Source organism: Diabrotica undecimpunctata, chromosome 3, assembly GCF_040954645.1.
Source record: "Diabrotica undecimpunctata isolate CICGRU chromosome 3, icDiaUnde3, whole genome shotgun sequence".
NCBI lineage: Eukaryota > Metazoa > Arthropoda > Insecta > Coleoptera > Chrysomelidae > Diabrotica > Diabrotica undecimpunctata.
This window is the reverse complement of record NC_092805.1, coordinates 12,198,095-12,215,242: the sequence shown is the minus strand read 5'-3', so window position 1 is coordinate 12,215,242 and position 17,148 is coordinate 12,198,095. Positions and strand designations below refer to the sequence as shown.

The 17,148-nt window shown below is 31.8% G+C and overlaps 1 protein-coding gene across 7 annotated transcripts in view; it reads left to right on the top strand.

Annotated features, from left to right (window-relative positions):
• The window catches only part of Stacl (SH3 and cysteine-rich domain-containing protein), a 707,685-nt gene that overhangs the window by 376,334 nt on the left and 314,203 nt on the right, over positions 1-17,148 (top strand). For all 7 annotated transcript variants that reach the window (XM_072525277.1, XM_072525271.1, XM_072525272.1 and 4 more), the window contains one exon: positions 4,575-4,797. In XM_072525277.1, the coding sequence (XP_072381378.1) occupies positions 4,575-4,797 (223 nt within the window). The remainder of the gene's footprint in view (positions 1-4,574; positions 4,798-17,148) is intronic.

Genomic DNA, 17,148 nt, shown 5'->3' with positions numbered 1-17,148 from the left:
CAAAAGAGTTCTTCTCAAATAATTCTTCCACGCGGAAATCTTTAAATTAATAAATAATTTCCTAAACGTTTGCATCCTATTTAACAAATTTAAAATTATAAAGAAAATTACAAGTGCCCGAAGGGGTGATTCGTTTGTTAAAATTTTAATTAAAATTAAACGAGAAAACGATGAATTAAACATGTGTATTTCGTACAAAGCGAAGATAATAACTGCATTTCAAAAAATGAGCTAATAATAAAAGAAACCCTCAAGAATAAAACAACAGGCAATTTGCTAAATTAAAATTAAAACTATTTGTCCAATCTAATACTTAATTAAAATAACCTGACAAGTAGTATTTTTGATCTTTAAAATAAACATCAAGAAGCAAAATACTCAAATTTCTGCTTTTTTGAGAATAATCAAATACATTTATTGAATGATTACTTACGTTATTGTAAACAAAATATACCTGTATGTGTAAAAAGTCTGCTCACAAAACAAATTACTATTTAGAAAATACCAAAGCTTTTTTTTTTGTTTCGCACTCGACCCCATCCAACAGAACGAACAATTCAGCAAATAAAATACATTTTTCGAACCCCATCCTCCTTAAACAAACAATAGTAACAACGCAGCAAGATTTGTGCTTATTTTTTTATTATTTTCGCTGGGGGTTATTACGTGCAATCCGCCATAAAAAGTCGAATTGAATTTAACGAGGAAATATGAGAATATCCTGCGGAAATGTAAGGTTGTTTCTACATATGACTGTTTTATTAATATGTATGTTACTTATTTTTATACATTTTTAGCAAGGATTGTATATAATATTTTAATAAATGAAGGGTCCGGTCGTAAAACATGTTAAGTAACATTACCTAAGATTTAAATGCTTTTGAATGAAAAAGTTATTAAGTAACCATATTACAGATTTAACATAAAAGTATACTCGTAGGAATAACACGTCTTGTGTAATCGATGTTGGTTGTTATTTATGATTTGAATAGAGTCTTCACAAAATTGAAGTCAACAAGCAGGATCATCTTCGTTTAATTGATGAAGAAATCGTATTTTATGAGGGTGAAATTTATGGGATTTATAATAAGATACACAAGAGATACTGATACACCAGATGTATGAGATAGTTGTATGATAGAATGTCGATTATCCGTTTGTACATGACCCAATACCGCCACTTCAACTGCTTCATTTTGCACTCGACGGTCAGTTGTGTCATTAACGTCACCTGCAGCTTTAAAATTATCAGTTAAATGTTTAACGTATTGGTAACTTACGTTTTTTTCTGGGTGGTTCGTGTTAAAGATCCTTGCCCTAGCTTTAGCACACTAAATATTTTTATAGTATAGCCTAACTAATTCTATCCTTTCTTCACTAGAATATCTTATTTTGTATGCCTTTACAATAATATCGCTGATTAATCAGTCGTTAACAAATCTAAATAATAACATTTAATTGGTTAATTTGGTGAAATTTTATGTTTTTCTTGTTATTACTGATATCTAATCAACAAATTAGTTAAATTTAAAATTATCTTCAAAGTTGTTACGTAAATCAAAATAAATAGATTGTCGTGTAGAGAAAAAAATTAACCACACTGGCTATTTAAACTAAAACGGGGGATTAATGCGGGGTAATAAGGATTGCATTTAAGGACATAAATTTTGCAAGAAAACTCGTCACCTTCCCAATATAGATTGATGTGTTTTCTTAAATTTTAAAGTAACTCTTAGTTTTTGAGTTTCTGGGTCAGTTTCGTTGGAACATACTGTATATTAGGCTACTTACGACGCACATACCGCATCGCTATATCATTTATTTAGTTGTCAGTGAGACGGTGAAGTAATAGGTGTTTTTACGGCATTCCGTGTCACAGCGCGCCCGACGATGTAAGTAAAATTAGTTTTGAATTGTATCTGTTTTATTACTTTTTATTTAGAAAAAAAAATTTTCTTGTGGTAAAATGTAGTCCATTATCTTAGAGATAGTTGTAGTAAAGTATTAGTTGTAAGAAACGAATTCCAGGTACAAAAATTTTCAAAAATATTTGACAACCACAGCGGTAAAAGAGTTGGTTGATAATTTATCAGATATCGAGGATATAGTGAACTTAAGCGATTAAGACAAAGGTGAAGTTGAAGAAATTATACAACAGCGACATCGGAGATGAATACTTTTAAAATCCGGATTTTATTGAAATCCAGAAGTTTGATTATTTATTCTACATTACCAAAGATGACAAAAATATATGTAAAAATTTTCTATGAAAGAGGCATAACATTATAACTACCACCTACCAAAATTGTGTACTTACGCAGCTGGAGGAAGAGGAATATTAGGAAAAAATGTTCTTTTTTGAGGAATACAATTATTTTTGTATTTTTGTAAAATAAATTATTTTAGTTAACTATCTCAAGTTTACGAGGATTTAAAACTTTATATTAAAAATAAATATGTATATGTATGTTACAAATATGTATAAGTTGTTCTGCTTGCGGTATAAAATCTGCGCCGCGCGCCCATTCTTGTGATTTTTAAAAGCACGCCCGCCTGGTGGTTAACCTCACTTACCACTTACATGCAAATTTTCAGCTTTTGTTTTTTCCACATTTACACATATCCTCGATCCAACCATGTTTTTTAAATTTGCCAAAGTATAAGAGACGTCAGAATTTATTTTTGCTTTTAATTTTTGCAATTGTCAACTTAGAACGTTTGCAAGAAGTCGGTTTAGATGGAAAAGACATCAAATTCTTAAAAAACTTGTACTGGAACCAAAACGCCAGAGTTAGGATCAAAGGTTCCACATCCGCAGAAGTAGAAATTAGGAGGGGAGTTAGACAAGGATGTGTTCTGTCGCCTCTGCTGTTTAATCTTTACTCCGAGTTTCTATTTAAAGAAGCATTGGAGGATTCCAAGGATGGAGTCAAGGTGAATGGCGTAAATATCAACAGTATCAGATACGCCGATGATACAGTGTTAATTGGGGATTCCGACGTAGGTCTACAACGACTCATCGACAAGACCAACTCGACCTGTGAGCAATTTGGTATGAAAATAAACATTAAAAAAACCAAAGTGATGTCAATCCGAAAAAACCAAAACGTACCTCAACCTTGCACAATAAATGGGCACATTTTAGAACAGGTCAATAGATTTAAGTACCTGGGATGTTGGATCGATAGTAGCCTAAATCCTGATCTAGAAATAAGTTCGAGAATAGAACAGGCCAGAAAATCTTTCGAAAAAATAAAAAAACTGCTTTGTGATTCTCGAATAAAACTCGAAATTTGACTACGTTTATCAAAATGCTAAGTCTGGTCGACTCTTCTATATGCAGTTGAAACGTGGACCCTAAAAACATCAACCGTAAATAAATTGGAGGCCTTTGAAATGTGGATCTACCGGAGAATGCTCAAAATTTCATGGACATCGCATACCTCAAACGAAGAAGTGCTGCATAGCATAGGCAAGGAAAGAGAACTTTTTAACACAGTAAAAGTTAGAAAAACATCATACCTAGGCCACATACTGAGAAATAATAAGTACCAATATGCCCAACTTATAGTGAAAGGAAAAATCGAGGGAAAGAGAGGCCTAGGAAGGAAAAGACTATCGTGGCTCAGAAACATCCGACAATGGACAGGGCTAAATTTTGAACAGCTAATAAGAACAGCTGAAGATAGAGAAGATTTTAAAATTGTAGTAGCCAACCTCCATTGAGGAGAGGGCACTTTAAGAAGAAGAACTGTCAACTATATGACAAGTAAAACTCTCTGTCAAATAAAATAACTAACAATTGTGTGAGATACTGCTGTTTACCACGCGAGAAATAGTATGCTCGATAAAAAAATCCAACAGCTGATGGAGTTACTACTTTGTACCTTTTTCTCCAAGGGGGTTATGTCTTTTCTAATAGAAGGCAGATTGCAGGAAGAAGCTCAGAGACTAAGATGGGCTGGACACTTTGCTAGAATGTCAGATAATGATTTCATAAAGAGATTGGCATTTTAAAACTCAGATGGTAGAAGAAGTAAAGAATGACTACGTAGAAGACGGATTGATTATGTAGAAGAAGACCGTACGATTTAAGGATATGTTGCTAGGAATCGACGGAAATGGAGACTTCTCTGCGAGCTGGACAAGATCTACAAAGGATTGCCGAGTCAGATATAATGATATTACATATCGTAGTACATCTACGTGTATATGTGCATAATATTATTTACTACTACTAATTTTACATAATAATTACTTACTAATATTTTTGTTTAAAGAATTGATATTTTTCCAATATTTTTATTTGTTTTATTACAATAAGATTATAATGTATCAAGGTAGCATAGAAAAGTTACCTAATCCTACATTGTTACGCCACCAAAAACTTTATGCAACGATTTCATAAAGGAAACTCGACATTCAATTAAACTAACTAACCTGGATCTGCCTATGTTAGATAACAATTTCTGCTGAAACCAACTCTCGACTTTTCAATAATGTGATACTGCCAATTATCTTACACTGAAAAGCACTTATAAAATCTAACAATTTTGCTTATTTGTTATTTTCAGACCGGCATGTCCCAGTTCGTTATTTCATACGTGGGAGACTCTTCTCCAAGAAGTGGAAATCGACTCGCAAGCTCTTGGAGATATCGCTTCGATTCTAGGAAGGCAGGTGTCAAGGCCATTATTGGAGAGGTCCTTTCATCGAAAGATACAATCTAGGAAAGTTTTCTCGCATAGAGAGAGCTACGAGACGATTATTGCAAAAACCGAGGAAAAACTGGCAAAGGTAACTTATTGATATAGTATTTGTAAAACTTTAGGTTCGTATTTTTTGTATTTAAATCTAGAATCTTAACAAACTGAGTAACACTTTATGTTCGTACTTTTTTTTATTTCGGGACTTTTACAAAATTAATCTTAAAGGAAAATTTTCTTTTTTAATTGCTGAACGCATATTCATAATCGACTCCTTAAAATATACAGGGTGAGTCATGAGGAACTTTACATACTTCTACCATATGCAGAGTCCCTCAGGGAGCATATCATGTGGCCACTAAAAAATGTCAACTCCTCTTCTATATTAATTAACAGGGTGATTTGTGTAATTAACCATTTATTTCCTTTTACTATAGTGTTTATACGGCTCATTTGATTTTTTTAATTTTTGCATGATACAGTACACTACTATCAAGCATTCGACTGGTATTAGCTAAACTAAAAAATTCCAGGACTGGTTTTGGAAAAATTAATTTAGGGATTCGTATTAAATATTACACCCTGTATAATTTTTTTTTACAATGAAATAAGTGATTTTCAAACTACATAAATAGCCAATGAAAACGACATAGCGACAATGTTGTCGCACTTTTATTAAATTTTTAGTGAACGATCAAATCTTACCAAAAATAGAACAACCATAATGAAGTATCAAATTATAAGGTAATTAATTTAAACAAATGTTATAAATTTCAAACATTTTAATTGAAATGATAAACTCAGTCACTGCACAACAAAAAACAGTAACTACTAACAATACCGAAGAACAATTTAAAAAAAAACTAAAAATATGTACATAGTTATGATAAACCCATAAATTAGAACTGGAAAAGATACAATAATGGTAACAAGATAAAAATAATTCAAAATAGATTTTCGAAATGGAACCCTGCAGCCTGTACACATTTTTGTTGCAGAATTGTTAATTGACGTATTGAATTACGGATACTCTGGGGATCGTTTCTAATAGTATTACAACAATGTATAATTCTATCAATTAATTGTTGTAGGTTATTAATATTCACCGCGTAAACTAGTTGCTTCAATCGTCCCCAAATATCGTAATCAACGGGATTGAAATCAGGGGATCTTGAAGGCCACGAAATAGGACCTGCACGTCCTATCCACCTGTTGCCATAAACATTATTGAGATGTTGTCTCACTGCCAGTAAAAAGTGTAGGGGTGCCCCATCATGCTGAAAATACATCCCTCGGATAGCAACGTTCGCGTTGGCAAGCAAATTCGGCAAAACATTTTGTAGAAAGTTCAAATAGACCTGCCCTGTTAAAGGACCATCAAAAAAGTGAGGACCTACTAATTGGTTATTTATGACACCAATCCACACGTTAACCGAAAATCTTAACTGAGAACGACGTTCACGAATAGCATGGGGATTTTCTTCTGCCCACACATGTGAATTTCGTGAATTATTTATTCCGTCTCTGGTAAATTGGGCTTCATCTGTAAATAGTGTCCTGTATAGAGTTGATCGAATATTGTTAATCCATCTACAAAATTCCAACCTATCGATCTCATCTCCAGCATGTAGTCGCTGAACCATTTGAATGTGATATGGGTATAGATTATTTTTTTGTAAGACTCTACTTACTTTTGATTGAGTAACATTGAGTTCCCGACTTACTTGTCTAGTGCTCATTGTAGGGTTCATAGTAACGGCGTCCATAATGTCATCTTCCTGCGCTTCATCTACATGGCGCTCTGTTGTTCCACTAGGAAAAGTGCCATTTTCTCGTAAAAATTAAAAACTGACCCAAATGTTGGATGACTGGGAGTTCGACGATTAGGAAATCTCCTGTGATATTCTCTACTAGCAGCCCTACCATTCCCATTACAGGATCCATAAACAAATATTATGTCTGCATATTCTGTGGTCGAAAACTGATGTGGCATTTTGAACGAAAGTAACAAAAGCTCTACCAAAACTAACACAATGTACTTAACGTAGATATGACAGAAGAAATATGTATTCTTGTAAACATAAATAACAATTGATAATAATGACAATAATGACAATGGGTATAAAATATCAAGAAACGTCAAACGGTCAACGCCAACCTTCATTTTAAACTTTTTTAGATTTATTTTTATTTAGTACAGTTGATGCAATGTATTATTATTTGACATAAAATTTTAATCATTTACAATCAACAAAAACTAACACATACAAGAGGTTTGACTTTTTAATCAATTTAATTTATTATTTATCGAAAATAATGCCCCAATACGATCTATGAGTAAAAATTTAAAATTGAAAAACAATTGATTCTATCGTAGAGATAATACAAAGTGACAGTAAAGATGTTAATTTTCTACGTATTAGATTATGTTGTAGGAACTCATTTTAATTAAAATGTTTGAAATTTATAACATTTGTTTAAATTAATACCTTATAATTTGATACTTCATTATGGTTGTTATATTTTTGGTAAGATTTGATCGTTCACTAAAAATTTAATAAAAGTGCGACAACATTGTTGCATATGTCGTTTTCATCGGCTATTTATGTAGTTTGAAAATCACTTATTGCATTTAAAAAAAAATTTATACAGGGTGTAATATTTAATACGAATCCCTAAATTAATTTTTCCAAAGCCAGTCCTGGAATTTTTTAGTTTAGCTAATACCAGTCGAATGCTTGATAGTAGTGTACTGTATCATGTAAAAATTAAAAAAATCAAATGAGCCGTTATAAACACATTAAATTTTTAGTGAACGATCAAATCTTACCAAAAATAGAACAACCATAATGAAGTATCAAATTATAAGGTAATTAATTTAAACAAATGTTATAAATTTCAAACATTTTAATTGAAATGATAAACTCAGTCACTGCACAACAAAAAACAGTAACTACTAACAATACCGAAGAACAATTTAAAAAAAAACTAAAAATATGTACATAGTTATGATAAACCCATAAATTAGAACTGGAAAAGATACAATAATGGTAACAAGATAAAAATAATTCAAAATAGATTTTCGAAATGGAACCCTGCAGCCTGTACACATTTTTGTTGCAGAATTGTTAATTGACGTATTGAATTACGGATACTCTGGGGATCGTTTCTAATAGTATTACACCAATGTATAATTCTATCAATTAATTGTTGTAGGTTATTAATATTCACCGCGTAAACTAGTTGCTTCAATCGTCCCCAAATATCGTAATCAACGGGATTGAAATCAGGGGATCTTGAAGGCCACGAAATAGGACCTGCACGTCCTATCCACCTGTTGCCATAAACATTATTGAGATGTTGTCTCACTGCCAGTAAAAAGTGTAGGGGTGCCCCATCATGCTGAAAATACATCCCTCGGATAGCAACGTTCGCGTTGGCAAGCAAATTCGGCAAAACATTTTGTAGAAAGTTCAAATAGACCTGCCCTGTTAAAGGACCATCAAAAAAGTGAGGACCTACTAATTGGTTATTTATGACACCAATCCACACGTTAACCGAAAATCTTAACTGAGAACGACGTTCACGAATAGCATGGGGATTTTCTTCTGCCCACACATGTGAATTTCGTGAATTATTTATTCCGTCTCTGGTAAATTGGGCTTCATCTGTAAATAGTGTCCTGTATAGAGTTGATCGAATATTGTTAATCCATCTACAAAATTCCAACCTATCGATCTCATCTCCAGCATGTAGTCGCTGAACCATTTGAATGTGATATGGGTATAGATTATTTTTTTGTAAGACTCTACTTACTTTTGATTGAGTAACATTGAGTTCCCGACTTACTTGTCTAGTGCTCATTGTAGGGTTCATAGTAACGGCGTCCATAATGTCATCTTCCTGCGCTTCATCTACATGGCGCTCTGTTGTTCCACTAGGAAAAGTGCCATTTTCTCGTAAAAATTAAAAACTGACCCAAATGTTGGATGACTGGGAGTTCGACGATTAGGAAATCTCCTGTGATATTCTCTACTAGCAGCCCTACCATTCCCATTACAGGATCCATAAACAAATATTATGTCTGCATATTCTGTGGTCGAAAACTGATGTGGCATTTTGAACGAAAGTAACAAAAGCTCTACCAAAACTAACACAATGTACTTAACGTAGATATGACAGAAGAAATATGTATTCTTGTAAACATAAATAACAATTGATAATAATGACAATAATGACAATGGGTATAAAATATCAAGAAACGTCAAACGGTCAACGCCAACCTTCATTTTAAACTTTTTTAGATTTATTTTTATTTAGTACAGTTGATGCAATGTATTATTATTTGACATAAAATTTTAATCATTTACAATCAACAAAAACTAACACATACAAGAGGTTTGACTTTTTAATCAATTTAATTTATTATTTATCGAAAATAATGCCCCAATACGATCTATGAGTAAAAATTTAAAATTGAAAAACAATTGATTCTATCGTAGAGATAATACAAAGTGACAGTAAAGATGTTAATTTTCTACGTATTAGATTATGTTGTAGGAACTCATTTTAATTAAAATGTTTGAAATTTATAACATTTGTTTAAATTAATACCTTATAATTTGATACTTCATTATGGTTGTTATATTTTTGGTAAGATTTGATCGTTCACTAAAAATTTAATAAAAGTGCGACAACATTGTTGCATATGTCGTTTTCATCGGCTATTTATGTAGTTTGAAAATCACTTATTGCATTTAAAAAAAAAATTATACAGGGTGTAATATTTAATACGAATCCCTAAATTAATTTTTCCAAAGCCAGTCCTGGAATTTTTTAGTTTAGCTAATACCAGTCGAATGCTTGATAGTAGTGTACTGTATCATGTAAAAATTAAAAAAATCAAATGAGCCGTATAAACACTATAGTAAAATGAAATAAATGGTCAATTACACAAATCACCCTGTTAATTAATAAAGAAGAGTACTTGACATTTTTTAGTGGCCACATGATATGCTTGCTGAGGGACTCTACATATGGTAGAAGTATGTAAAGTTCCTCATGACTTACCCTGTATAAAGCACTAAGTTAATGTGTTAAAAATTTTTGTCTCGTAGAGTAAACTGTCCAGTTGCATTTTACTAGTGACTATTAAGTTGGATCTTTTGACCAGTTTTTCTTACGTCTTCTTTACTCTATCTGATGGTTGGTTATATCACGTACTAATTGGTTTTTATGGTGTAACTTCGTGGTCACTTAAGGGATACTAAAAGGGGAGAAAGATAAGATCACCCTGTAGATAATGATGGCACAAATAAAGAAAGTATCCTCGGTTGTTCAATACAGAAGAGATATGTGGGTTTACAACTGGCAGCTAATTACAAATGCAAATCTTCACTAATCTGCACACAATAGGTAAAGTGTTCAAACTGAAATTACTTAAAATAATACACGCTCGTGTTAAAATGTGGTTTTATATATTAAAATAATGAATTGGTTGATCGTGTGAATCTATTTTAAATTAGGTAGTAAAAATAAATAACATACTTACTCACAATCTATTTATTTAGTAAGCGACGACCGGTTTCAACCACTACAGTTTTTATAAGATTTATTTTTGTTTTCCATACTATTTCGATCACAGGCATTTTTTATAAGAGTTATACATAAAAACCGTTAACAAAAGACATTTTTTTTAATGACATTTCGCTGTTTTTAACCATAAATAGCTTAACCAGTATTGACTTTCTGCAAAAAACTCTATAAACAAAAGTTACTTAGAATACAATCCCCTATCGATTCCCGTAATTTTTCATATACTTCGTTTTGTTGGTGGTGTTTAATATTAAACCCATTTTTGTAGCTGATTCTTTTAATGCTACATACGCCTCTCGTACAGCGTTTTTTGTTCTCCCAACAATATTGATATCATCAGCCTAGGCAAGGGTTTGCACTGATTTATTATATATTGAAGCAATAGTTGTGGTATATGACTTACGTATTACTTTTTCTAGAGCCAGATTGAACAGTATACAGCAGAGAGGGTCTCCCTGGCGCAGCCCGGTATTTATTTTAAAAGGTTCAGACACTTCCCCCTGAATTCGTACTACACATTCAACTTTTTTAAGAGTTCACCATCATCATAGTAAGTGGCTCGACAATCCGTTGTGGATCTTGGCCTTCTCACAAAGAAGTCGCCACTCCTGTCGATTCCCGGCAACTTCCCTCCATCTTCTAACCCCTAGAATCTGTAGGTCTTCTTCCACATCATCAATCCATCTCATTCGTGGTCGTCCCTGCTTCTTGTGCCCTCTGGTTTTGAAAATGTTAATCTCTTCGTGTATTCGTGATCTGACATCCTAGCAATGTGTCCAGCCCATCTTTTTAAGCGTTAGTTTTGATTGGGTACTCCTAGCTCTTTCTTTGCTTTAAACATTTCTCTTCTTCTGTCTTTTCCTTGTTATTTCTCTTCTATTCACAGAGTCGTAGGCTGCTTTGTAGTCTATAGATATGTAATAAGTATCAATGCCAAATTTCAGAGTTTTTTCTAAAATTTGTTCGAGTGTTGCAATCTGATGAATTTGCTTAATTGCTTAGTTGCAATATGATGGATTTGCCACTTCTGAAACCAGCCTGGTATTTTCGTACTATCCGTTCTGCATATGGTGCCATACGGTGACATAGTACTGTAGAAAATATTTTATGCGCTATATGCTCTATATTAAATTCTTTTCTGTTGATGTTAACTTTCTTATAAAATGCTCTGAATACTTTTTCTCTTTTATCTTCTCTCTGTTGAGGTTTTGTATATATTTAAGTTCCTTATTTGTAGTTTCGTTTTTTTCTTTTTAACAGTTAATACATATTTGTTTCTGCAATTAGATGTTTTACAAAATTGTCATAAAGTTTAATTAAACTCCACAATGAAACTAAATTTCTCTAGTTGGCTGTATACCATGAATCTCAAAAATTTTTATTTAAAAGAATTCCTTTATAAAAGGTATGGTAATATAAAAAACCATATGGGGCTACATAACACAGAACGTTTTCGGAATAACAATTCCATTATCAGTGCTATCCTAAAATAAGTATTATCACTTTAATTAAAGCTTTTTTTTTCAGCTTCTTTTAATATTTGAGTAATATTATTGTTCATTTCATTGACGCTGATATTTTTTTTTCGGTATACATTGAAGAAAATACCAATTTGGGACAGATATACACATATTTTTTAGAATTTCTTTATTTAATAGCATTTTCTCTATACTTCAACCATCCACTTAAGCAATCAATATCGATAGCGTGGGTAAACATACGAAGCGTCAATTTCCTTGACCGCATAAAAGTTTTATATAGTTTTATATATAATGTTACTATAAACTCCGCCCATATTTAAATTATATGCCTTGACTGCTTTTAATTCTGGACGAGAAACTTCAATATACTTCTTTGTGGTTTTATTTCATGTATTTCCAGTATTTCCTAAACCCATAAAGTTTGAGACTCATACCATCCTTAATTAATTTAATTTAATTATCAAACCATGTTGTTAGTTTGACGCATTAATCACCATTTGCAAGCTGCTCACCACTGCCCCGACCTGCCTTCTTCATTTGACAATCCAAAGACAAAGGTAGTTACTTGAACCAATAAAATCGCTGTTCACGTAAATATTGAAGTACATACAGTAAGTGTGCAATAAAATAAGTTATAGTTACTAAAATAATTGTCAAATAGTAATTAAAGGTTTAGTTCAGATATTCTTCCCGGCAATTACAAAAATGTACTTAGAATTCAGCTCTATACACAGAATCTTTAAAACACTTGGAGAATCATATATACACCTTCTAAAACACTTGAAGAAGCAATTAGTAACCAAGAAGATGTACCAGAAGTTCTTCCGGAAGAAGTAGAATCGATAAATACAAAAACGAAAAGAAGCAAAGCTGCTGGAATAGATGGCATAACAGTGGAACTGCTTAAATACGCTGGAAAATCTTAGCATGCACATTTATGAACAGCCTTAAGTCCCTGAAGGTAAAAGGCGAATATGTGGGGGTGACAATTGCAATAGTAGAGGACGAACAATGTGCTGCAAATGCAATATTGGACTTTTTATAGATTGTTTTCGAATGTTTCATAATCAATAGTTAATTCTTATAAAAATAATTTTTTTGTGTATAACATAGGTTGCGCCTAACGAGACCATATGGGAACAGCTATTTTTAAGTATCTTGTTTTTTCTAATAAAAAATATGGTCAAAAGTATATTGTAGGGTCTTATTTTAGTCATTATTATTATTAATTTCTAAAATTTTAAGAATTTTTTTTTCTCGGCGTTAATGGGTTAAGGAAAGAAGTTCCAGATTTAGAAAACTTCAAACTCTATCTGATGTTATTCCAGGGTTCTTCATCATGTAAATAAAATATCCTAACAAGTACAAAAAATATAAATAGCAGCCTCGTATCAATCACTTTCGTGTTATCTCTATTTAGACGCAAAACCTAAAATATCAACAAACTCTCCTAAACCAGAAACCGCAGGAAAGCAAAAAGGACATATAGAAAAAATAATCGATACCATTCGTGACCCGAATACTTAATTGTATTCGTTTTGTGATTAATCTGGCTGGCATTTACCGAAAGATTGGTTTGCTTGTTCTTTTTAATTTTCCTTATCTGATCCAATACCGATTGCCTCGTGAATTTTAAATAAGGTTTATCGATGCAATCGAAATTTATGAACGGAGACGCAGATGATTTTTTATCCGGATTTAGCTTGGTTTTGGTTCGTGAGCACTTGTGATCATAAGTTCACTACTAAGTTTTCCTGATACATCATATTAGAGATGCGACAAAGTAAATGTTGATTAATTTAAATAAAACTATTTAGACTTTTTGTACTGGTCAGAATAAGTTATTTTACAATCGTTTAATTAAAAAAAATATTTAAAAAAATTTAATTATAAAAGGTATAATAATATAGGTGAGTCATAACTATTGGGACATAGACTAAGGAGAGGTTATTTGGACCAAAATATGGGTATTGGGCCAAATATGCCTAAATAAAATGTTGCTGAGAAAAAAGATACAGGGTGTTAAATTTAATTTTTGTTTTTCGTTTTTTGCTAATAGTTTCCCTGTATATTTATAAATTTCTATCAAAATTGGCACAGAGGCATAATCTTAGACAAGAAATAGTATTTTATTTACAATTTTACGTTTTGTCATAAAGGGCGCCACGTGCGCCCGTCACAATCATTTTACCAATGAAGAAATGCAAGATATGATTTGCGTATACGCACAAGAAAATTTTTGCGGTCGCTCGGCAGCCAGAAGGTATGGAATGTTATACGCAAACAGAAGGCAACCAAATCACAAAACTTTAGCAAGATTATATCGTAGTTTAGGTGAAACTGGGTCATTTCACACTAAAAGTCGGGGTGGTCAATCAAGAAGATGAACTTTTGGTTCGAGTAGATGAAAATCCTGAAATAAGTTCACGACATCTATCAGCAGCAACAGGAATAAGTCAGTCGTCTATTGTTAGAATTCTAAAAAAAGAGAACCCCTTATTACTTCACTCCTATTCAAAATTTACTTCCAACAGATCTTCCATGACGGTTACAGTTTTGCCAACGTATTCTGAATAAACATCGCAATGAAAGACACTTTATTAACAATATTATGTTCACCGACGAAGCAACTTTTACCAGACGAGGGGTTTTTAATTGGCGAAATAGTCATTATTGGGAAGAAGAAAACCCGCATGCTATTAAAGCTAGACATGTTCAGCATGAGTTAAAATTGAATATTTGGTATGGCATTATAGGCGACCAACTACTAGGGCCTTATGTTCTTCCTCCGAATTTAAATGGAGATTCTTATTTATTCTTTTTGGAAAATACTCTTAGTGATATTTTAGATGATCTGTCACTGGATGTAAGAAGAAAAATGTGGTTTATGCAGGATGGAGCGCCACCTCATTTTTCATTAGCTGTTAGAAATCATCTTAATGACGTATTTCCTAAACGATGGATTAGCAGAGGCAGTGATTTTCAATGGCCACCAAAAAGTCCTGACTACAACCCGCTAGATTTTTATTTTTGGGGACATATGAAGTCCTTAGTTTATGCCAATGAAATTAATACACGAGACGAACTTTGGAGATACATTCAAAATGCAGCTAATCTTATAAGGGGACAGAATAATATTTTTTTTAACGTCCGAAAATCCTTTATAAAAAGAATTAGAAAAGGCATAGAAATCGGAGGAGACCATGTAGAACATTTAGTTTGAGTTTTTGTGAGTTCTTTTAAGTTAAAGTGTGTTTAGTTTTGATTGATCGTCAAAACGGAAACCTTACGTTAGTTGCAACTTTGTTTATTAGTTTGGTATTTGATAGTGAAATTGTAAATAAAATACTATTTCTTGTCTAAGATTATGCCTCTGTGCCAATTTTGATAGCAATTTTTAAATATACAGGGAAACTATTAGCAAAAAACTAAAAACAAAAATTAACTTTAACACCCTGTATCTTTTTTCTCAGCAACATTTTATTAAGGCATATTTGGCACAATAGCCATATTTTGGTCCAAATAAGCTGTCCTTAGTCTATGTCCCAATAGTTATGACTCACCCTGTATAAAAACTCTATCGAGCTATATCGCAGAAGTAGTTCTCCTAGTTCGCTGATTGCATTTTAGGTTTTTTGTTTTTGAGAGTTTGTAGGACTTTTTCGACTTATTTTGAAAAAATTTTTGTAGTGTTCAACTAGTAAGGCTTCTAAATATCATGTAGTGATATAAATAGTACTAAAATTTATAATGGTGAGTATTTTAAAGCTTTATCCGGAGCAATGTTTTTCAAATATCACATTGTAAAAATTTTAAAATAATGTTTTATGAAATATTGGTCCTTCATTATGCAGCGTATGATATATCATACTCAAAGACAGTTACAAAGACAAAAAAACGTAAATTTTGCACATTGCTATTAAAAACAACCTCTCTTTATTTCATTCTGCAATAAAGATATTTCATTCTGATACCCATATGTTTTTCCATGTATTTGGTGGCTTCAAACATGTAAATCCAGTAAGTATTATACAACATTTTTGTTATAGCCTTGGTCAAAATTTTAACTTTCACTTTTGCTTTAATTAACCGGATTTTTCACCAGATGTGGTTTTTACTTTTTTAGTTAAATTTTCGCGGTTCAGACATGCTGATCTATTTGAATTTTTTTTTCAGATGAAATCTAAAAAAGAATATAAATATTCTATAGTTGTACTCATTTTTAAAATCTAAGATTGTAGAAATAAACTAAAAATAAACTGTTTTTGCATAACAATTAAAATATTTAAATTAAATCAAATAAAAATTGGTGTAGTTATCTTGAAAATGTCAAGAAATGACTATGCAAGAAAGAAGAACCCCCAAATATTTACAAGAGGCTCTTGGTCTTTTCTGTTTACATATAAAGAAAAAATACTGTGAGCATAAATTAAAGGCACTTAATTAATTAAGTCCAATATATGATATGTTTTTGTTTTTAGCAAAATTAAAGCAAACTATGCTATTGTTAGAAAAAAAATGTTAGCGACCTTTCAGTAGACTATTGAATGATTTGAATTTTAAATAGGTATCCTATTTTTTATCGCAAGGAGTTTAAAAAATGCTTGAAAAAAGAAAAAATACATCGATTTATTGCGAACTAGCCTTGTGTCGGTACTTTTCTTAAACATAATCTCCAATTTTAAAAACTGTTTGTACCACCGTGTAAATTTTTAAAATAAAATAAAAAATAATACGTATGTACTTACGGTTTTGCCACAACATGAGCAATAAATTCTATCCATATACATAGATAGCTCTTTGTAAGGTTCTATCCAAGTTGAAACATTGCTTATTTTCGTCATTTTCAAAGCACAATAATTATTCACAATTAGAAATATATGTTGTTTACGCCTTTAATTTTACAACAAAAGTGAAACCAAGTGAAACTGATCGTCAGAATAAAAAATTTTACCTAGAGACATAAACTGGCAAACACAGACGCTTAATTCCAGGACAAAACGTAACAAAACTATAAGCAGCTGTATTTTATTAGTTACTATACCAAAAATTTAAATAGCAAGGGATTATAAAACAAAATTTAATATCAGCATTTTTATGCTATCTGTAAGTTTGAATATAAAAATATATAGTTAACACCAAATTTTCAAATTATATGCACTTTATGCTCACTTTTATAAAAATATGCAAAATTCGACATTTTTGCATTTTTTATGCATTATATATAAGTTTAGTTATAACCCATTACTTTACATGCTACACGTACAAGTTAGAGCTTCACTTTTTGGTTGGTACATTTTGTAAAACAAATCAAAGATATTTGCTTTTGATGTATAAATATCAAGTAGTAAAAAGTTCTTAACTGT